Genomic DNA, 23,976 nt, shown 5'->3' on the forward strand with positions numbered 1-23,976 from the left:
TCTCACAATTCTTCTTCTCTGCCTTTCTGATGTTTTTCTTGGCCTGCCATTTCTGGTCTTAACAAGAACTGTCCCTGTGTTCTTCCCTTTCCTTACTATGTTCCTCACAGTGGAAACTGACAGGTTAAATCTCTGAGACAGCTTTTTGTATCCTTCCCCTGAACAACTATGTTGAATAATCTTTGTTTTCAGATCATTTGACAGTTGTTTTGAGGAGCCCATGATGCCACTCTTCAGAGGAGATTCAAACAGGAGAACAACTTGCAAGTGGCCACTTTAAGTAGCTTTTCTCATGATTGCATACACCTGGCTATGAAGTTCAAAGCTCAATGAGGTTACAAAACCAAAAAAGTGCTTTAGTAAGTCAGTAAAAAGTAGGTAGGAGTATTTAAAACAAGAAAATTATAAGGGTGCCCATACTTATGCACCTGTCAAATTTTGTTTGAATGCAGATTGCACATTTTCTGTTAGTACAATAAACCTCATTTCAAGGCAGAAACATTACTGTGTCCAACAGTTATTACATAGATCAAACTGAAAGAGCTGCTGCAAAAACACCAATTTTTATAAAACATTAAGCTTAAGATTAATAGGGGTGCCCAAACTTTTTCATATAACTGTATATACACATATCAATGGTGTAAAACGTTGGCTCTTCCCATATTATTCCCCTCGTTCCTCCCTGTAATGAGCTTCGATGGCATTTGTGTTAAATAAGACGATAGTCACGGTGATGTCGTCTCTGTACATCCGCGACAAGTCCTCTGGCAAAGTCAACATGGCGGCCAGTTTCTCCTGCTCAATCTCACCGTCCTGGTTGCTGCCGATAGCGTGCCGGACCAGGTGCGTTGCGACGTTCTGATCCTGTAGGCTGATTCTTCTTGTTCGCCTCTTTAGAAGAAGATTGTGCATGTACCCGAGGCTCCGCTTCTCTACGGAAACCTCAGGTTCCTGAAGTCGGACCTCGGAGAAGTATTCGGCCACCAGCCTCACCACCTCCTGGTTGTCCAGCATGTCCCACAGTCCATCGGAGGCCATGACCAGGAACTTGTCCTGAGGTCGTAACTTATGGTAGGTGATCTCTGGCTTCGCGGTGAGATATGGTGGGGTGTGATAGTTGGCGGGATAATACTGATAGATATTCAGAGGTTCGCTGTCACAAGCGTTTTTCAGAACACTTTGCTGCAGCTCCTCGCTCCATTTAAAGCGGACATCGCCAAAAGCCCGAAAGGGCATCAGGACACCCAGCAGCCTCTGGTCCGTCACTACAGTTTGCTCCTCAGAGGCCGGGTGCTCGGATCGTATTCTCTGCACCTCAGATTTATTAAAAGCGTTGTGGTCGGCCGTCAGAGGCAGAACTGACCAGGCGCCATTTGCATCCTGAACGCCCAAGACAGCCCGGCAGTCTCCAGTATTCGCCACATGCAGGTCCAACCCATTGATGTACGACACACAGGCCGTCGCCCCAGAAAATGCAATTTGCAGTGTGAGGTTCCTCACCATCTCGTTCTCCGCCGGCACTTGAGCTTCCAGCGAGATATCCGAGTCCAGTCTCTGGAAGGCGTAGGACATGGCGTCAGCCAGGCTCATCCCAGATTCATTGTCCAGGTCGATCAGCTCTTGCCAATAAACCCGCAGGTGGTCGACGTAGAGTGACGCAATCTCGCGGTACATGTAGTCATTCTTGTGTTTGTGCCATTGGAGGATGGGCAGCACCGGCTTCATGCGTTCGGTGGCAGACTCTATCTCCTGCAGAGTGTCCTGAGACATGAGGGAGACTGCAATGTAATAAAAGAGGCGCTCGCTGACGGAATGAGCACACGCCGAGCCGGCATGGCCATCGAAAATGCCAAACATATGGCCTTTGGTCTGTAGACACGTGGCAGCACTCCGGCGATCTTCACAAGGCGTGTTAGAGGCTAGGACATTGCTTTCGAACTTGAGGACCGTATTTGGGTCTGGTATCTTGTAAGACTGCTCGTTGGCTCTGAGAATGTAATTGATTTGCTCTGGAAGCAGCTGGAAGTGGACATCCTCCGCCGTGTGTCTGTAGGACCTGTCCCGGGGGCCGACGGCTTGGTGCACCGGGTAGCACAGACATATCGGCGTCACCGTCTTACTTCTCCATCTCATGTGGGTCCTTCTGGTCATGCATTGTGAATAACCACGTCTCCCACCTTTCACCAGGACAGCGCTCTGTTTAACACTGCTCAGGATCCATCCAGAGAAGGGTCTGGACATCATAAGTCGGCTCCAAACTATGGCGTCGTGTTCGCTTCTAGAGCAAATTAGATCCCGAAATTCTGCGTGTGGAAAAAAAACAAACAAAGAAGTCATTAATCCGCCCGGTGCATCTACACAACCTAAGAGAGGATTAGATACAGCAAAACTGCGGACAGCATCACTCAAGAAAGGCTTAGATGCAGCCGCTCCGCAGAAAGTATCAAGCTTAATAGAACTAGATGCAACACACAGAGTAGGATTAGATACATCTGCTTAGCGGACAGTATTACACAGGACAGGATTAGATACACAATATAGGTCTGAAAGAAGAATAGTAAATTGCAGGTAAATCTGGGTACACCTTGTTCTCCATAAATTGCAACTAATAGAATGGTTTTTAACAGGGAGAAATGAAAGATTCTACATCTGGGCAAGAAAAACTAAAATTACATCTACGGAATGGGAGGAATAGAACTAAGCAACAGCATGTGTGAAAAAGACTCGGGTATACTAATAGATCACAGACTGCACATGAGTCAACAGTGTGATGCAGCAGCAAAAAAAGGCAACACAGTTCTGAGATGTATAAAGAGAAGCATAGAGACTAGATCACGTGAAGTCATTATCCCCCTCTACTCCTCCTTGATCAGACCTCATCTGGAAACTGTGTCCAGTTCTGGGCGCCACATTTTAAAAAAGACATCGACAAACTGGAGCAAGTTCAGAGAAGAGCGACCAGAATGGAAACTATGTCCTACGAGGAATGATTAAATGTGTTCTCTTTTGCAAGCTAGACTGAGAGGAGATTTAATAGCTGTCTACAAATATCTGAAGGGCCGTCACACTGTAGAGGGATCATCCTTATTCTCATTCGCACATGGAAACACCAGAAGCAATGGGAGGAAAGTGAAAGGGAGAAGATACAGATTAGATATTAGAAAAAAACTTTTTGACAGTGATGGTGATCAATGAGTGGAACAGGCGGCCACGAGAGGTGGTGAGTTCTCATTCAATGGACGTCTTCACACAGAGGCTGGACAGACAGACATGTGGACCCCGGAGGTCCCTTCCAACTCTAACGTTCTAGGATTCTATGATTCTAAATCGAGTGTCTGGGTAAGGGGCCGTATAAATCAGACTGTGATCGGAACATAGTGCACGGACTGGCCGGCGGCTCTGCCGTCCCGAGTGTGACAGTTTCATGCATTTCTATGCAGCTGTCACTCTCAGGTAGAGCCGCCGGCCAGTCCATGCACTGTGTTCCAATCTCGCCGTCTTACTGCGCCCTAATCAACGCTTTCTTTTCCTGACCACCACAACTACAGAGATAGCCTTGTGCTGGCGGAAATATTCCTGAATATCAGCACATTACTGGTGGTCCTTTATATTCAGGGGGAAATAAGAGGCAGAATCGTCTGTAATACTCGACTGTAATTTACTGGAAAAAGGACACAGTTCACACACAGGGCGGCTGTATAACGCTAAACATTCACATATAGAGAAAAATGTCAGCTGTCAAATGCTTACTTAGGTCCATGGAAAAAATGGGAAGCGACCGGATGAAAAATCCCGGTTGGGAAGAAATGTCTAGGACTTGACTTAAAGAAAAACTTTTATTGGATCATCCGAATTACGCATTTCAAACCGGTATTTGTGTGCAGATTTGAAACGCGTAAGTTTTTTTATGTTTCTAATTTTTATTTGGATAATTCAGTAAAAGATTTTCTTCTTATTCACGCAGGAAATAAAGTGCTGGATTTCCACGAACTTTCATCATTTTTTTTTTTTTTTCTTGCTTTAGCGGAGTTTTCTCTTTTGCCCGCTGCTTTATCTGCTCAGTGATTTGTGGGCTGTTTGATGACGCTCGATTAATCGGCTTTTTCTGCTGTTGGATTTAGCAGAAAATATTGTTGCCCTGATGGTAACAGAAATTAAAATTAAATTAAATAAAAAAAAAAAAAGTTGATTCTGAATCTGAAACTTCCAAAAGGAGGAAGCCGGGCCGGTGCCGTGTGATATGGCGCTATAAGTGGAGGAAATGTCCTGCTGCTGGTCAGACTTCTGGAGTAACGACATTGTTCTTCTAGGAGTTTCCACAACACAAGAAAGTTCTGCGGAAACTCTGAGCGGCCTGACAGCTCGTCTGCTGGGAGCGAGGCCGTAATACGTGGGGTGACCGGGTTCCCCGCCGCCTCCTCGCTGATTATATAGAGTCTGACACTTCTCATGCCAATCTTATCAGCAGCTCAATAAATAGGAGCACAAAATGTCTTCTTCTCCAGCTCCGGTCTGGAGGAATTTTCCATCCACATCTCAGCTGGACAACGAGATCCATTCAGCTCAAAATGCAAAAGTTTTGGTTGTGCTGAATGTCCGCGTCCTTTCCTCCCCCCCCGCAGCTTCTCACCATCGTCATCACAGGTCACCGGTTACTCGGATTAGAACTAAATACTTAATTTATTCTTACTTAAAGGGCTATTCCAGTTCGCTCTGCTGTGGGAGAGATTTGAGAATCGCTGAATGAGCAACTTTGTCATTTTAAAAGCCCAAAGAAAAAGTAAAAAAAAGTTTAATTTCAGAAGTTGCAAGTTTTCAGCTTATCTGCAGAAAAGCTCACACAAGATGCATCTCGATGCGGATTTGGCCGCAGATTTCCACTTTTTTTTTTTTTTTTTTTTCCAACGGGTGAAAATCTGTGCAGAATCCCTCTAGGAATTGACAACGGCAGATTTTAAACATCGACAAAGTGTCGATGAGAATTGTTGGGACGTCTCTTACTGTTTTGCATTGCTGGATTCCTACACATAAAATCTGCAATGTGTGACTATTCCCCTAAGGGCAAGTTCCTGGGTTCAGTAAAAGCTGCAGATTTTGCACCGCAGTAAAAAAAAAAAAGAAAGATGTGGCAAAGAGCGAAATCCACAGGGACAATCATTGACGCGTTCCGGATAACAAAGCCCTGAATGTGAATGGATGTAGGAGAGGTAGCGGAAGAAAACAGGGACAATTGTAATAATATATATTATAATAATAATAGTAGATAATAATGACGGGACTTAACCGTGGTCGAGTTTTCTGAAAAATCCCAGACGTCTTGTTACAAGACGACCATTGCACAAGCCTTCAGCTTTAGGCGTCGATATTAAAGGGGACGGGCGGGAGAAGAGCCATAGTGATGGCGACCTGTCGTCAGATGATAGGAGTCAGTCATACGTTATGTCAGGAGGATCCCGTCATAGTTTCTGTATCTCATTCCTGACAGCAGAAGATCCCAGTAACAGATCATAAAGGATCACTGGACCCTCCCCACACTGGGCTGATCCCCCTTCCTAGGAATGTATGTGGACCCTAAGACCCTAATCCCTGACAAAGTCTCCGTGACCCCACAAAGTTCTTCCTGCTCGTTAAAATCGATTAAAATGTGAATTTCTTACCGATTTGGGCTCAGTATGGAGGCGTCCGGCGTCCTGGGCTCTGCTCACACACGACTGCTTCTAGAACTGGATTGGAACTGGCAGCCGAGCCCTTATGTCCGGGTCCTCCTCTTCCCTGTGTGACTGTCATGGCCTCCTCCTCCTCTTCCTCCTCCTCCTCCCTGACAATAATAGCTGAGGCGTGCTCAGTTCTCCCAGACTGAACTTGTAGGGACTTCCAAAACTCAGAACAGATTAAAAAAATAGAGAAGTTTATCATTTCCTATTTCCCCGTAATTCCCTTCATCGCATCCAAACACATCGTGCGACGAAATAGATTTCTGTCATAATTATGGGCTGTAGACGGACACTAAATGGACAATAGTATTGGGGTCTCCCGCACCTTCGCCCTACAGCAACGTCTCTGTCCTCCTATTCTACATCCACAGACATTAATTGGAGGCTGCAGATGTAATGGCCCTCGCTGTTCTTGGAAGGATTTCTACAAGATTTTGTAGAGTTTCTGTGGGAATAGTAGCCCCTCTTGTGGGATTCAAGCTCATTTCAAAGGTGTTGGATGGGGTCAGGGTTTGGGATTTGTCAAGGTTTTTCCCCCAAACCTCCCCCTCCATGTGTTTATGGACAGTTAGGTGAAACAGAAAAGGGTCTTCCCCAAACTGTCCCCACAAAGCTGAAGCTACAATTGTTCACAATGTCTTGTGCTGAAAATTAAGATTTCTCTTCACTGGAACTAAGGGCCCAATGCCGACCCCTGAGAACAAGCCCATAGCATTATCCTCCTCCACCACCTGTACAGCGGCACAATGCAGTCAGGGGGGTAACATCCTCCTGGAATCGCCAAACCCAGACTCCTCCATCAGACGCAGGTAGAGAAGTGCGATCCGTCACTGCACAGAGCACGTCTCCTCCAGAGTCCAGTGGTGGCGGCTTTACACCACTCCATCCAATGCTCTGCATTGTGCTTGGTGATGTACGGCTGCATGCAGCTGCTCGGCCATGAAGCATCTGAATGGAGTTGTTCAAGCATATGGATTTTGTGTTCACGTGAATATGACAGTCGCAGAAAATCCTCGCGTGTGTGAATAGATCCTAATGGCACCTGGACCGAGTCCTTCCCATCTCCATGGACAGAGTTGAGATCGCTCTGTAAGTGCTTCTCTGTTATCATCTATGGATTAATATTTGGAGAGTTGTCCATTGCCTGCTCTTTCTCCGTCCGACACCTATGGATTCATGTTTTACATCATGGTTCCTGTTTTTGGACAAGTTTTTCTTGGCAACTAAAATATTTCTTTATCATTATGTAACTGCACCAATCCCTGCTGCGCCCGGCTCCGATCTGTGCCGGAGGCAGCCGGTGCCGGCATATTGTGATACAGCCGCACTGTGTTACTTTATGTCTTATGTTTCCATAAATGCGGCTGGGATGTGTCTGCCTTGTGTCATGTACAAGCAGAAAGCTTGTGTCGACAGGATCCTGGCGGTCCGGGGCCTCGCGTCGTCTTATCCTCTGGATCCATCTGTTTTGTCCCAGTTATCTCCGCAATCTACATGTTCGAAATTTTTCTCTTTTTTTTTTTTTTTTTTTTTTTTTTTTAAACGACACTTCTTACTTTTTGCCATTTTTTTTTAACCGCTGGTAATAAGTATAACGCATTTTACGATTCCTCTTATCTTCGCCTTCTTTTCGCAACACTTTTCGAAACTGGACAACACTGAACAGAGTCTTCTAGAACACGATGAGACACTTTTGCTTTGTGGTGCACGACACAATCCACATTTTTGAGCAATTTATTCCAGAATTCTGGCACATTTTGCAGAGTTCATCTTCGCTGTATTAGTGTGAACAACGCCTTACCCGCTCATCAGCAATCGTTCTCAGTAATTATCTGCTTGTCTAACTTGTCATCAGCCCCGGGGCACAACACGACATTGTCACATTCTGTTCTGTCCAAAATTGCCTAAAAGGATAATATTATTATAAGTGGTTACACAGAACACTGCTACATAGCAAAATTATCATGCAAAACACAAACTATTGCAAAAGGAAAACCCTGACCTGTTGTCTTCCCCAGTCACAGAGAAAAAGAAAAACTGCATTTGCATTCCACCAGCATTTCTAGGAACATCAGATGACGCAGCCCAATCTCCTTGTTTAGGAACACATGTCAACCACAGGCCGGGCCGGATTAGACAAAGTGGGGTCCTTGGCAAAATTGAGATTGCCGACATGTTTACACCTATTATTATTATTTATTATTAGAGCACCATGGATTCCATGGTCTGTACATTAGAAGGGGTTACATAGAAGATACAAATATAAATTTCGGTGAACAAACTAACAATGGCAGACGGGTACAGAGTGGAGAGGGCTCTGCCCTGGGGGGTTACATTCTACAGGATGATGGGGAAGGAGACAGTAGATTGGTGGGGTGCAGCAGTGTTGGTGAGAAGGCAGCTCCGATGTTGGTGAGGACGCAGCTCCGATGTTGGTGAGGAGGAACTCAGGGCCAACCGCACCAGCATATGGTCTCACAAGGGGTTTGAGGATCTTGTCTCGGTACCTAATGGCAGTCAGGCTACCTCTGGCGAGCACATGGAGGGCTGTGCGGCCCTCCAAAGAAATGCTACCCCACACCATTACTGACCCACTGCCAAACCGGTCATGCTGAAGGATGTTGCAGGCAGCAGATCGCTCTCCACGGCGTCTCCAGATTCTGTCACGTCTGTCACATGTGCTCAGTGTGAACCTGCTTTCATCTGTGAAGAGCACAGGGCGCCAGTGGTGACTTTGCCAATCCTGGTGTTCTGTGGCAAATGCCAAGAATCCTGCACGGTGTTGGGCTGTGAGCACAACCCCCATCTGTGGACATCGGGCCCTCATACCAACCTCATGGAGTCGGTTTCTAACCATTTGTGCAGACACATGCACATTTGTGGCCTGCTGGAGGTCATTTTGCAGGGCTCTGGCAGTGCTCCTCCTGTTCCTCCTTGCACAAAGGCAGAGGTAGCGGTCCTGCTGCTGGGTTGTTGCCCTCCTACGGCCCCCTCCACGTCTCCTGGTGTACTGGCCTGTCTCCTGGTATCTACTCCATGCTCTGGACACTACGCTGACAGACACAGCAAACCTTCTTGCCACAGCTCGCATTGATGTGCCATCCTGGATGAGCTGCACTACCTGAGCAACTTCTGTGGGTTGTAGAGTCTGTCTCATGCTACCACGAGTGTGAAAGCACAACCAACATTCAAAAGTGACCAAAACATCAGCCAGAAAGCATTGGTACTGAGATGTGGCCTGTGGTCCCCACCTGCAGAACCACTCCTTTATTGAGGGGGTCTTGAGAATTGCCAATAATTTCCATCTATTGTCTATTCCATTTGCACAACAACATGTGAAATTGATTGTCAATCAGTGTTGCTTCCTAAGTGGACAGTTTGATTTCACAGAAGTTTCATTTACTTGGAGTTATATTCTGTTGTTTAAGTCTTCCCTTTCTTTTTTTGAGCAGTGTATATATCCACCACCAAGAGTCCATACATTCTAGGCTTAACCTTATCACAGAGACACACACATCCATTCATATCGTTGGACTTTCTGTGTCTGTGGGTACTTCAGAAAGAGAGAGAAACTATTTTTTGTACTTTTAAATGGCACCATTGATTTTACCATATAATGTACTGGAAAATGGTGAAAAAATTCCAAGTGTGTAGAAATTGCAAAAAATAGTGCAATTCCATAATTGTTTTTGGAGTTTTTAATTTACAGTGTTCACTATATGGTAAAACTAACCTGGCAGTACGATTCTCCAGGTCAGTTTTTTGTTAATTAAGAGGTGAAGCAAAAAAATTAAGAAATTTGTAAAGCAAACATTTTTTGTTTTTGTCACCATTTTCCGAGACTCATAATGTTTTCATTTTTGGGGAAATGGGGTTGTAAGAGGACCTCACATCCAGCCTATATTACTGGAAGAGACACACAGACCTCACATCCAGCCTAAATTACTGAGAGAGACACACAGATCTCACATCCAGCCTACATTACTGAGAGAGACACACAGATCTCACATCCAGCCTATATTACTGGGAGAGACACACAGAGCTCATATCCAACCTATATTACTGGGAGAGACACACAGACCTCACATTCAACCTATATAACTGGGAGAGACACACAGACCTCACATCCAGCCTATTTTACTGGGAGAGGCAAACAAACCTCACATCCAGCCTATTTTACTGGGAGAGGCAAACAAACCTCACATCCAGCCTATATTACTGGGAGAGACACACAGACCTCACATCCAGCCTATATTACTGGGAGAGGCAAACAAACCTCACATCCAGCCTATATTACTGGGAGAGACACACAGACCTCACATTCAGCCTATATTACTGGGAGAGGCAAACAAACCTCACATCCAGCCTATATTACTGGGAGAGACACACAGACCTCACATCCAACCTATAATACTGGGAGAGACACACAGACCTCACATTCAGCCTATATTACTGGGAGACACAAACAAACCTCACATCCAGCCTATATTACTGGGAGAGACACACATACCTCACATTCAGCCTATATGACTGGGAGACACCCACAGATCTCACATCCAGCCTATATTACTGGGAGAGACACACAGACCTCACATCCAGCCTATATTACTGGGAGAGACACACAGACCTCACATTCAGCCTATATTACTGGGAGATGCAAACAAACCTCACATCCAGCCTATATTACTGGGAGAGACACACAGACCTCACATCCAACCTATATTACTGGGAGAGAGACACAGACATCACATTCAGCCTATATTACTGGGAGACACAAACAAACCTCACATCCAGCCTATATTACTGGGAGAGACACACAGACCTCACATTCTGCCTCTATTACTGGGAGAGGCAAGCAAACCTCACATCCAGCCTATATTACTGGGAGAGACACATAGACCTCACATCCAGCCTATATTACTGGGAGAGACACACAGACCTCACATTCAGCCTATATGACTGGGAGACACCCACAGATCTCACATCCAGCCTATATAACTGGGAGAGACAAACAGACCTCACATCCAGCCTATATAACTGGGAGAGACAAACAGACCTCACATCCAGCCTATATTACTGGGAGAAGCACACAGAGCTCATATCCAACCTATATTACTGGGAGAGACACACAGACCTCACATCCAACCTATATTACTGGGAGAGACACACAGACCTCACATCCAACCTATATTACTGGGGGGCACACACAGACCTCACATTCAGCCTATATTACTAGGAGACACACACAGAACTCACATCCAGCCTATATTACTGGGAGACACACATAGAACTCACATCCAGCCTATATTACTGGGAGACACACATAGAACTCACATCCAGCCTATATTACTGGGAGGCACACACAGACCTCACATCCAGCCTATATTACTGGGAGAGACACACAGGCCTCACATTCAGCCTATATTACTGGGAGAGGCAAACAAACCTCACATCCAGCCTATATTACTGGGAGAGACACACATAGCTCACATCCAGCCTATATTACTGGGAGAGACACACATATCTCACATTTAGCCTATATTACTGGGAGATACACAAATAGCTCACATCCAGCCTATATTACTGTGAGAGACACACAGAGCTCACATCCAGCCTATATTACTGGGAGACTCTCACAGATCTCACATCCATCCTATATTACTGGGAGAGACACACAGACCTCACATCCAGCCTATATTACTGGGAGAGACACACACACCTTACATCCAGCCTATATTACTGGGAGAGACACAGCTCACATCCAGTCTATATTACTGGGAGACACACACAGACCTCACATCCAGTCTATATTACTGGGAGAGACAAACAGACCTCACATCCAGTCTATATTACTGGGAGAGACACACAGACCTCACATCCAGCCTATATTACTGGGAGAGACACAGCTCACATCCAGCCTATATTAGTGGGAGAGACACACAGACCTCACATCCAGCCTATATTACTGGGAGACACACTGACCTCACATCCAGCCAATATTACTGGCAGAGACACAGAGACCTCACATCCAGCCTATATTACTGGGAGAGACACACAATCCTCACATCCAGCCTATATTACTGGGAGAGACAAACAGACCTCACATCCAGTCTATATTACTGGGAGAGAGACACAGAGCTCACATGCAGCCTATATTACTGGGAGAGATACACAGACCTCACATCCAGCCTATATTACTGGGAGAGATACACAGACCTCACATCCAGCCTAAACTAATGGCAGAGACACACAGACCTCACATCCAGCCTATATTACTGGGAGACACACACCAATCTCACATCCTGCCTATATTACTGGGAGCGACACCCAGACATCACATCCAGCCTATACGAATGGCAGAGACACACAGACCTCACATCCAGCGTATATTACTGGGAGAGGATAGACACACAGACCTCATATCCAGCCTACATTACTGGGAGACACACACAGATCTCATATCCTGCCTATATTACTGGGAGAGACACACAGACGTCACATCGAGCCTATAAGAATGGCAGAGACACACAGATCTCACATTCAGCCTATATTACTGGGAGAGACAAACAGAGCACACATCCAGCCTATACTACTAGGAGAGACACACAGATCTAACATTCAGTCTATATTACTGGGAGAGACAAACAGACCTCACATCCAGCCTATACTACTGGGAAAGACAAACAGACCTCACATCCAGCCTATATTAATGGGAGAGACACACAGACCTCACATCCAGCCTATATTAATGGGAGAGACACACAGACCTCACATCCAGCCTATATTACTGGGAGAGACACACAAACCTCACATCCAGCCTATATTACTGGGAGAGACACACACCTCTAACATTCAGCCTATATTACTGGGAGAGACACACAAACCTCACATCCAGGCTATATTAATGGGAGAGACACACAGACCTCACATCCAGCCTATACTACTAGGAGAGACACACAGATCGAACATTCAGCCTATATTACTGGGAGAGACAAACAGACCTCACATCCAGGCTATATTAGTGGGAGAGACACACAGACCTCACATCCAGCCTATATTACTGGAAGAGACACACAAACCTCACATCCAGGCTATATTAATGGGAGAGACACACAGACCTCACATCCAGCCTATATTACTGGGAGAGACACACAGTCCTCACATCCAGCCTATATTACTGGGAGAAACACAGAGATCTCAAATCCAGCCTATATTACTGGGAGAGACACACAGATCTCACATCCAGACTATATTAGCCTATATTACTGGGAGAGACACACAGACCACACATCCAGCCTATATTACTGGGAGACACACACACAGACCTCACATCCAGCCTATATTAATTGGAGAAACACACATACCTCACATCCAGCCTATATTACTGGGAGAGACACAAAGACCTCACATCCAGCCTATACTACTGGGAAAGACAAACAGACCTCACATCCAACCTATATTACTGGCAGAGGAGAGACACACAGACCTCATATCCAGCCTATGTTACTGGGAGACACACACAGATCTCACATCCTGCCTATATTAATGGTAGAGACACACAGACCACACATCCAGCCTATATTACTGGGAGAGACACACAGATCTCACATCCAGCTTATATTACTGGGAGAGACACACAGACCTCACATCCAGCCTACATTGCTGAGCGAGACACACAGACGTCACATCCAGCCTATATTACTGAGAGGCAAACACAGACCTCACATCAAGCCTGTATTACTGGGAGAGACATACAGACCTCACATCCAGCCTGTATTACTGGGAGACACACACACAGACCTCCCATAAAGCCTATATTACTGGGAGAGACACACAGAGCTGACATCCAGCCTATATTACTGGGAGAGGCACACAGACCTCACATCCAGCCTATATTACTGGGAGAGACACACAGACCTCACATCCAGCCTATATTACTGGGAGAGACACACAGATCTCAGTTCCAGCCTATATTACAGGGAGACACACACACAGACCCCACATCCAGCCTATATTACTGGGAGACACATACAGACCTCACATCAAGCCTATATTACTGGGAGAGACACACAGATCTCACATCCAGCCTATATTACTGGGAGACACACACACAGACCTCACATCCAGCCTATATTACTGGGAGAGAAACAGATCTCACATTTAGCCTATATTACGGGGAGACACACACACAGACCTCACATTCAGCCTATATTACTGGAAGAGACACACAGACCTCACATCCAGTCTATACTACTGGGAGAGACACACATAGCTCACATCCAGCCTAAATTACTGGGAGAGACACACACACCTTACATCCAGCCTATATTACTGGGAGAGACACAGCTCACATCCAGTCTATATTACTGGGAGACACACACAGACCTCACATCCAGTCTATATTACTGGGAGAGACAAACAGACCTCACATCCAGTCTATATTACTGGGAGAGACACACAGACCTCACATCCAGCCTATATTACTGGGAGAGACACAGCTCACATCCAGCCTAGATAACTGGGAGAGACACAAATAGCTCACATCCAGCCTTTATTACTGTGAGAGATGCACAGAGCTCACATCCAGCCTATATTACTGGGAGAGACACACAGGCCTCACATCCAGCCTATATTACTGGGAGACACACACAGATCTCACATCCAGCCTATATTACTGGGAGAGACGCACAGACCTCACATCCAGCCTACACTATTGGCAGAGACATACAGACCTCACATTCAGCCTATATTACTGGGAGAGAAACAGATCTCACATTTAGCCTATATTACGGGGAGACACACACACAGACCTCACATTCAGCCTATATTACTGGAAGAGACACACAGACCTCACATCCAGTCTATACTACTGGGAGAGACACACATAGCTCACATCCAGCCTAAATTACTGGGAGAGACACACATATCTCACATTCAGCCTAGATAACTGGGAGAGACACAAATAGCTCACATCCAGCCTTTATTACTGTGAGAGATGCACAGAGCTCACATCCAGCCTATATTACTGGGAGAGACACACAGGCCTCACATCCAGCCTTTATTACTGGGAGACACTCACAGATCTCACATCCTGCCTATATTACTGGGAGCGACACCCAGACATCACATCCAGCCTATACGAATGGCAGAGACACACAGATCTCACATTCAGCCTATATTACTGGGAGAGACACAGAGCACACATCCAGCCTATAGTACTAGGAGAGACAAACAGACCTCACATCCAGTCTACACTATTGGCAGAGACATACAGACCTCACATCCAGCCTATATTACTGGGAGAGACACACAGATCTCACATCCTGCCTATATTACTGGGAGAGACACACAGAGCACACATCCAGCCTATAGTACTAGGAGAGACAAACAGACCTCACATCCAGGCTATATTAGTGGGAGAGACACACAGACCTCACATCCAGCCTATATTACTGGAAGAGACACACAAACCTCACATCCAGCCTATATTAATAGGAGAGACACACAGACTTCACATCCAGCCTATATTACTGGGAGAGACACACAAACCTCACATCCAGCCTATATTAATGGGAGAGACACACAGACCTCACATCCAGCCTATATTACTGGGAGAGACACACAGTCCTCACATCCAGCCTATATTACTGGGAGAGACACACAGACCTCACATCCAAAATATATTACAGGGAGAGACCCACAGATCTCAAATCCAGCCTATATTACTGGGAGAGACACACAGATCTCACATCCAGCCTATATTAGCCTATATTACTGGAAGAGACACACAGACCTCACATCCAGCCTATATTACTGGGAGAGACATACAGACCTCACATCCAGCCTATATTACATGGAGAAACACACATACCTTACATCCAGCCTATATTACTGGGAGAGACACACAGACCTCACATCCAACCTATATTACTGGCAGAGGGGAGACACACAGACCTCATATCCAGCTTATATTACTGGGAGAGACACATAGTCCTGACATCCAGCCTATATTACTGGGAGACACACAGACCTCACATCCAGCCTATATTACTGGGAGAGACAAACAGAGCACACATCCAGCCTATACTACTAGGAGAGACACACAGACCTCACATCCAGGCTATATTAGTGGGAGAGACACACAGACCTCACATCCAGCCTATATTACTGGAAGAGACACACAAACCTCACATCCAGCCTATATTAATGGGAGAGACACACAGACCTCACATCCAGCCTATATTACTGGGAGAGACACACAAACCTCACATCCAGCCTATATTAATGGGAGAGACACACAGACCTCACATCCAGCCTATATTACTGGGAGAGACACACAGACCTCACATCCAGCCTATATTACTGGGAGAGACCCACAGATCTCAAATCCAGCCTATATTACTGGGAGAGACACACAGACCACGCATCCAGCCTATATTACTGGGAGAGACATACAGACCTCACATCCAGCCTATATTAATTGGAGAAACACACATACCTCACATCCAGCCTATATTACTGGGAGAGACACACAGACCTTACATCCAGCCTATATTACTGGGAGAGACACAAAGACCTCACATCCAACCTATACTACTGGGAGAGGCACACAGACCTCACATCCAGCCTTTGTTACTGGGAGACACACACAGACCTCACATCCAGCCTATACTACTGGGAAAGACAAACAGACCTCACATCCAGCCTATATTACTGGGAGAGACACACAGATCTCACATCCAGCTTATATTACTGGGAGAGACACACAGACCTCACATCCAGCCTACATTGCTGAGCGAGACTCACAGACCTCACATCCAGCCTATATTACTGAGAGGCACACACAGACCTCACATCGAGCCTGTATTACTGGGAGAGACATACAGACCTCACATCCAGCCTATATTACTGGGAGACACACACACAGACCTCCCATACAGCCTATATTACTGGGAGAGACACACAGAGCTGACATCCAGCCTATATTACTGGGAGAGGCACAAAGACCTCACATCCAGCCTATATTACTGGGAGAGGCACAAAGACCTCACATCCAGCCTATATTACTGGGAGAGACACACAGATCTCACATCTAGCCTATATTACTGGGAGAGACACACAGACCTCACATCCAGCCTATATTACTGGGAGAGAAACAGATCTCACATTTAGCCTATATTACTGGGAGACACACACACAGATCTCACATCCAGCCTATATTACTGGGAGACACATACAGACCTCACATCCAGCCTATATTACTGGGAGAGACACAGATCTCACATCCAGCCTATTACTGGGAGACACACACACAGACCTCACATCCAGTCTATACTACTGGGAGAGACACACAGACATCACATTCAGCCTATATTAGTAGGAGAGGCAAACAGACCTCACATCCAGCCTATATTACTGGGAGAGACACACATAGCTCACATCCAGCCTAAATTACTGGGAGAGACACAAATAGCTCACATCCAGCCTTTATTACTGTGAGAGACACACAGATCTCACATCCAGCCAATATTAGTGGGAGAGACACACAGGCCTCACATCCAGCCTATATTACTGGGAGACACACACAGGCCTCACATCCAGCCTATATTACAGGGAGACACACACAGGCCTCACATCCAGCCTATATTACTGGGAGAGACTCACAGACCTCACATCCAACCTATATTACTGGGAGAGACACACAAACCTCACATATTACTGGCAGAGACACAGAGACCTCACATCCAGCCTTTGTTACTGGGAGAGACACACAGACCTCACATCCAGCCTAAACTAATGGCAGAGACACACAGACCTCACATCCAGCCTATATTACTGGGAGAGACACACAATCCTCACATCCAGCCTATATTACTGAGAGAGACAAACAGACCTCACATACAGTCTATATTACTGGGAGAGACACACAGAGCTCACATCCAGCCTATATTACTGGGAGAGACAAACAGACCTCACATCCAGTCTATATTACTGGGAGAGACAAACAGACATCACATCCAGTCTATATTACTGGGAGAGACACACATAGCTCACATCCAGCCTATATAACTGGGAGAGACACAAATAGCTCACATCCAGCCTTTATTACTGTGAGAGACACACAGAGCTCACATCCAGCCTATATTACTGGGAGAGACACACAGGCCTCACATCCAGCCTATATTACTGGGAGACACACACAGATCTCACATTCTGCCTATATTACTGGGAGCGACACCCAGACATCACATCCAGCCTATACGAATGGCAGAGACACACAGACCTCACATCCAGCGTATATTACTGGGAGAGGAGAGACACACAGACCTCATATCCAGCCTACATTACTAGGAGACACACACAGATCTCATATCCTGCCTATATTACTGGGAGAGACACACAGATCTCACATCCTGCCTATAAGAATGGCAGAGACACACAGATCTCACATTCAGCCTATATTACTGGGAGAGACACACAGATCTCACATTCAGCCTATATTACTGGGAGAGACACACAGATCTCACATCCAGCCTATATTAGCCTATATTACTGGGAGAGACACACAGACCTCACATCCAGCCTATATTACTGGGAGAGACATACAGACCTCACATCCAGCCTATATTACATGGAGAAACACACATACCTCACATCCAGCCTATATTACTGGGAGAGACACACAGACCTCACATCCAGCTTATATTACTGGGAGAGACACAAAGACCTCACATCCAGCCTATACTACTGGGAAAGACAAACAGACCTCACATCCAACCTATATTACTGGCAGAGGAGAGACACACAGACCTCATATCCAGCCTACACTACTGGGAAAGACAAACAGACCTCACATCCAGTCTATATTACTGGGAGAGACACACAGATCTCACATCCAGCCTATATTACTGGGAGAGACACACAGACCTCACATCCAGCCTACATTGCTGAGCGAGACACACAGACCTCACAACCAGCCTATATTACTGGGAGCCACACACAGACCTCACATCCAGCCTGCATTACTGGGAGAGACATACAGACCTCACATCCAGCCTATATTACTGGGAGACACACACACAGATCTCCCATACAGCCTATATTACTGGGAGACACACACACAGATCTCCCATACAGCCTATATTACTGGGAGAGACACACAGCTCACATCCAGCCTATATTACTGGGAGAGACACACATATCTCACATCCAGCCTATATTACTGGGAGAGACACACAGACCTCACATCCAGCCTATATTACTGGGAGAGACACACAGAGCTCACATCCAACCTATATTACTGGGAGAGACACACAGACCTCACATCCAGCCTATATTACTGGGAGAGACACAACTCACATCCAGCCTATATTAGTGGGAGAGACACACAGAGCTCACATCCAGCCTATATTATTGGGAGAGACACACAGACCTCACATCCAGCCTATATTACTGGGAGACACACTGACCTCACATCCAGCCAATATTACTGGCAGAGACACAGAGACCTCACATCCAGCCTATATTACTGGGAGAGACACACAATCCTCCAATCCAGCCTATATTACTGGGAGAGACACACAGACCTCACATCCAGCCTAAACTAATGGCAGAGACACACAGACCTCACATCCAGCGTATATTACTGGGAGAGGAGAGACACACAGACCTCATATCCAGCCTACATTACTGGGAGGCACACACAGATCTCATATCCTGCCTATATTACTGGGAGAGACACACAGATGTCACATCGAGCCTATAAGAATGGCAGAGACACACAGATCTCACATTCAGCCTATATTACTGGGAGAGACAAACAGAGCACACATCCAACTTATATTACTGGGAGAGACACACAGATCTCAAATCCAGCCTATATTACTGGGAGAGACACACAGATCTCACATCCAGCCTATATTAGCCTATATTACTGGGAGAGACACACAGACCACGCATCCAGCCTATATTACTGGGAGAGACACACAGACCACGCATCCAGCCTATATTACTGGGAGAGACATACAGACCTCACATCCAGCCTATATTAATTGGAGAAACACACATACCTCACATCCAGCCTATATTACTGGGAGAGACACACAGACCTCACATCCAGCCTATATTACTGGGAGAGACACAAAGACCTCACATCCAGCCTATACTACTGGGAAAGACAAACAGACCTCACATCCAACCTATATTACTGGCAGATGAGAGACACACAGACCTCATATCCAGCCTTTGTTACTGGGAGACACACACAGATCTCACATCCTGCCTATATTAATGGTAGAGACACACAGACCTCACATCCAGCCTATACTACTGGGAAAGACAAACAGACCTCACATCCAGCCTATATTACTGGGAGAGACACACAGATCTCACATCCAGCTTATATTACTGGGAGAGACACACAGACCTCACATCCAGCCTACATTGCTGAGCGAGACTCACAGACCTCACATCCAGCCTATATTACTGAGAGGCACACACAGACCTCACATCGAGCCTGTATTACTGGGAGAGACATACAGACCTCACATCCAGCCTATATTACTGGGAGACACACACACAGACCTCCCATACAGCCTATATTACTGGGAGAGACACACAGAGCTGACATCCAGCCTATATTACTGGGAGAGGCACACAGACCTCACATCCAGCCTATATTACTGGGAGAGACACACAGATCTCACATCTAGCCGATATTACTGGGAGAGACACACAGACCTCACATCCAGCCTATATTACTGGGAGAGAAACAGATCTCACATTTAGCCTATATTACTGGGAGACACACACACAGATCTCACATCCAGCCTATATTACTGGGAGACACATACAGACCTCACATCCAGCCTATATTACTGGGAGAGACACAGATCTCACATCCAGCCTATATTACTGGGAGACACACACACAGACCTCACATCCAGTCTATTCTACTGGGAGAGACACACAGACATCACATTCAGCCTATATTAGTAGGAGAGGCAAACAAACCTCACATCCAGCCTATATTACTGGGAGAGACACACATAGCTCACATCCAGCCTAAATTACTGGGAGAGACACACATATCTCACATTCAGCCTATATAACTGGGAGAGACACAAATAGCTCACATCCAGCCTTTATTACTGTGAGAGACACACAGATCTCACATCCAGCCAATATTACTGGGAGAGACACAAAGACCTCACATCCAGCCTATATTACTGGGAGAGATAAACAGACCTCACATCCAGTCTATATTACTGGGAGAGACACACAAACCTCACATTACTGGCAGAGACACAGAGACCTCACATTCAGCCTATATTAGTGGGAGAGACTCACAAACCTCACATCCAGCCTTTGTTACTGGGAGAGACACACAGACCTCACATCCAGCCTAAACTAATGGCAGAGACACACAGACCTCACATCCAGCCTATATTACTGGGAGAGACACACAATCCTCACATCTAGCCTATATTACTGGGAGAGACAAACAGACCTCACATCCAGTCTATATTACTGGGAGAGACACATAGAGCTCACATCCAGCCTATATTACTGGGAGAGATACACAGACCTCACATCCAGCCTATATTACTGGGAGACACTCACAGATCTCACATCCATCCTATATTACTGGGAGAGACAAACAGACCTCACATCCAGTCTATATTACTGGGAGAGACAAACAGACCTCACATCCAGTCTATATTACTGGGAGAGACACACAGAGCTCACATCCAGCCTTTATTACTGGGAGAGATACACAGACCTCACATCCAGCCTATATTACTGGGAGAGACACAGCTCACATCCAGCCTATATTAGTGGGAAAGACACACAAAGCTCACATCCAGCCTATATTACTGGGAGAGACACACAGACCTCACATCCAGCCTATATTACTGGGAGAGACACACAATCCTCACATCCAGCCTATATTACTGGGAGAGACACACAGACCTCACATCCAGCCTAAACTAATGGCAGAGACACACAGACCTCACATCCTGCCTATATTACTGGGAGCGACACCCAGACATCACATCCAGCCTATACGAATGGCAGAGACACACAGACCTCACATCCAGCGTATATTACTGGGAGAGGAGAGACACACAGACCTCATATCCAGCCTACATTACTGGGAGACACACACAGATCTCATATCCTGCCTATATTACTGGGAGAGACACACAGACGTCACATCGAGCCTATAAGAATGGCAGAGACACACAGATCTCACATTCAGCCTATATTACTGGGAGAGACAAACAGACCTCACATCCAGGCTATATTAGTGGGAGAGACACACAGATCTCACATCCAGCCTATATTACTGGAAGAGACCCACAAACCTCACATCCAGCCTATATTAATGGGAGAGACACACAGACCTCACATCCAGCCTATATTAATGGGAGAGACACACAGACCTCACATCCAGCCTATATTACTGGGAGAGACACACAAACCTCACATCCAGGCTGTTGTGCACACGCCCGGACTGACTGGCGTGTGCGGGTGTTGTGGTTCCACTGGACCATGAACCGGAGAGTGCCTGGAGGGGCGTGACTAAGTATCTGGCCGATCCGACCAAGATGGCACGACGGCATATGACGCCAGTGCACCAGGGAGAAACCGGGCAGAGGGACCAGGTGCTACTCCAGGTCAAACTCCAGACACGGGGGTTGACCCACACAGGGATTACTGGAACAGGCTGGTTAGGCTGGCGCACAGACTGGAGGGTATAGGCAGGCACGACTGGTATGCAGGCAGGCGGGTAAAGGCAAGCGCAGCTAGAGTGCAGACAGGGAGGCACTAGCAGGTAGGAACACAGGCGCGATAGGACCCAGTACACACTGGGACTCAGGAACAGGCAGGTTAGGCTGGCACAGACTGGTGGATGTAAGCAAACACGGCAGGTATGCAGATGGGTGGATACAGGCGAGTATGCAGGCAGGGAGGTACTGGCCGAAAGGACGGGCTGGAGCACAGAAAGGTTAAGACCCAGTACAGACTGGGTCACAGAACCGCAGATGTGGTAGACAACCACAGCAGAGAGGGAACGCCCGAAGCGGTGGGCAAGAACAGAGCAGGACGGGGCTGCAGGAGCAGCGAGCACAAGCAGGGCAGGACAGGACTGCAGGAGCAGCGGGCACAAGCAGGGCAGGACAGGACTGCCGGAGCAGCGGGCACAAGCAGGGCAGGACAGGACTGCCGGAGCAGCGGGCACAAGCAGGGCAGGACAGGACTGCCGGAGCAGCGGGCACAAGCAGGGCAGGACAGGACTGCCGGAGCAGCGGGCACAAGCAGGGCAGGACAGGACTGCCGGAGCAGCGGGCACAAGCAGGGCAGGACAGGACTGCCGGAGCAGTGAGCAAAAGGGTCAGAGCGGAGCAAGGCTGCGGAGCAGTGAGCAAGGAGTCAGAGCAGGCTAGAACCGCCGGAGCGGTAAGCAAAGGAGTCAGAGCAGACTAGAACCGCCGGAGCGGTGAGCAAAGGAGTCAGAGCAGACTAGAACCGCCGGAGCGGTGAGCAAAGGAGTCAGAGCAGACTAGAACCGCCGGAGCGGTGAGCAAAGGAGACAGAGCAGGCTAGAACCGCCGGAGCGGTGAGCAAAGGAGTCAGAGCAGGCTAGAACCGCCGGAGCGGTGAGCAAAGGAGTCAGAGCAGGCTAGAACCGCCGGAGCGGTGAGCAAAGGAGTCAGAGCAGGCTAGAACCGCCGGAGCGGTGAGCAAAGGAGTCAGAGCAGGCTAGAACCGCCGGAGCGGTGAGCAAAGGAGTCAGAGCAGGCTAGAACCGCCGGAGCGGTGAGCAAAGGAGTCAGAGCAGGCTAGAACCGCCGGAGCGGTGAGCAAAGGAGTCAGAGCAGGCTAGAACCGCCGGAGCGGTGAGCAAAGGAGTCAGAGCAGGCTAGAACCGCCGGAGCGGTGAGCAAAGGAGTCAGAGCAGGCTAGGCTGAGTAGGGGGGACAGGGCTCTGTTCACACGGAACAGACAGGAAGGGAAAGGCAGAGCCAGACACCCACAGGGTACTTGCAGTGAAGTAGCGAGTGGACCACAAACTCACAAACGGGAGTACAGAGACAACAAGCAGGAGTTAGGTACGAGTTCAGACTCTGCAGAAAAAGGAAGGGAACGGACATAGAGGCAAAACAGGTAAAGGATAGGAGAGAGTTCAGACTGGAACTGAGTGTACGGAGGAGACCGACACTGCAGCGGGATACAGGAGCGGGTCTGGGAATACAGC

The 23,976-nt window shown here is 47.1% G+C and overlaps 1 protein-coding gene across 1 annotated transcript; it reads right to left on the reverse strand.

Moving 5' to 3' along the window:
- Positions 1-512: 512 nt before the first annotated feature.
- Positions 513-6,532, reverse strand: PDP2 (pyruvate dehydrogenase phosphatase catalytic subunit 2). The gene is made up of 2 exons (XM_073659709.1): positions 5,658-6,532; positions 513-2,303 (listed from the first exon to the last, which is right to left on the reverse strand). The coding sequence occupies exon 2, from the start codon at positions 2,242-2,244 to the stop codon at positions 664-666; it is 1,581 nt and encodes a 526-aa protein (XP_073515810.1). The 5' UTR covers positions 2,245-2,303; positions 5,658-6,532; the 3' UTR covers positions 513-663.
- Positions 6,533-23,976: the final 17,444 nt, after the last annotated feature.

This window comes from Phyllobates terribilis, unplaced genomic scaffold, assembly GCF_046119375.1.
Source record: "Phyllobates terribilis strain yellow unplaced genomic scaffold, ASM4611937v1 Scaffold_14__1_contigs__length_39327217, whole genome shotgun sequence".
Classification (NCBI taxonomy): domain Eukaryota; kingdom Metazoa; phylum Chordata; class Amphibia; order Anura; family Dendrobatidae; genus Phyllobates; species Phyllobates terribilis.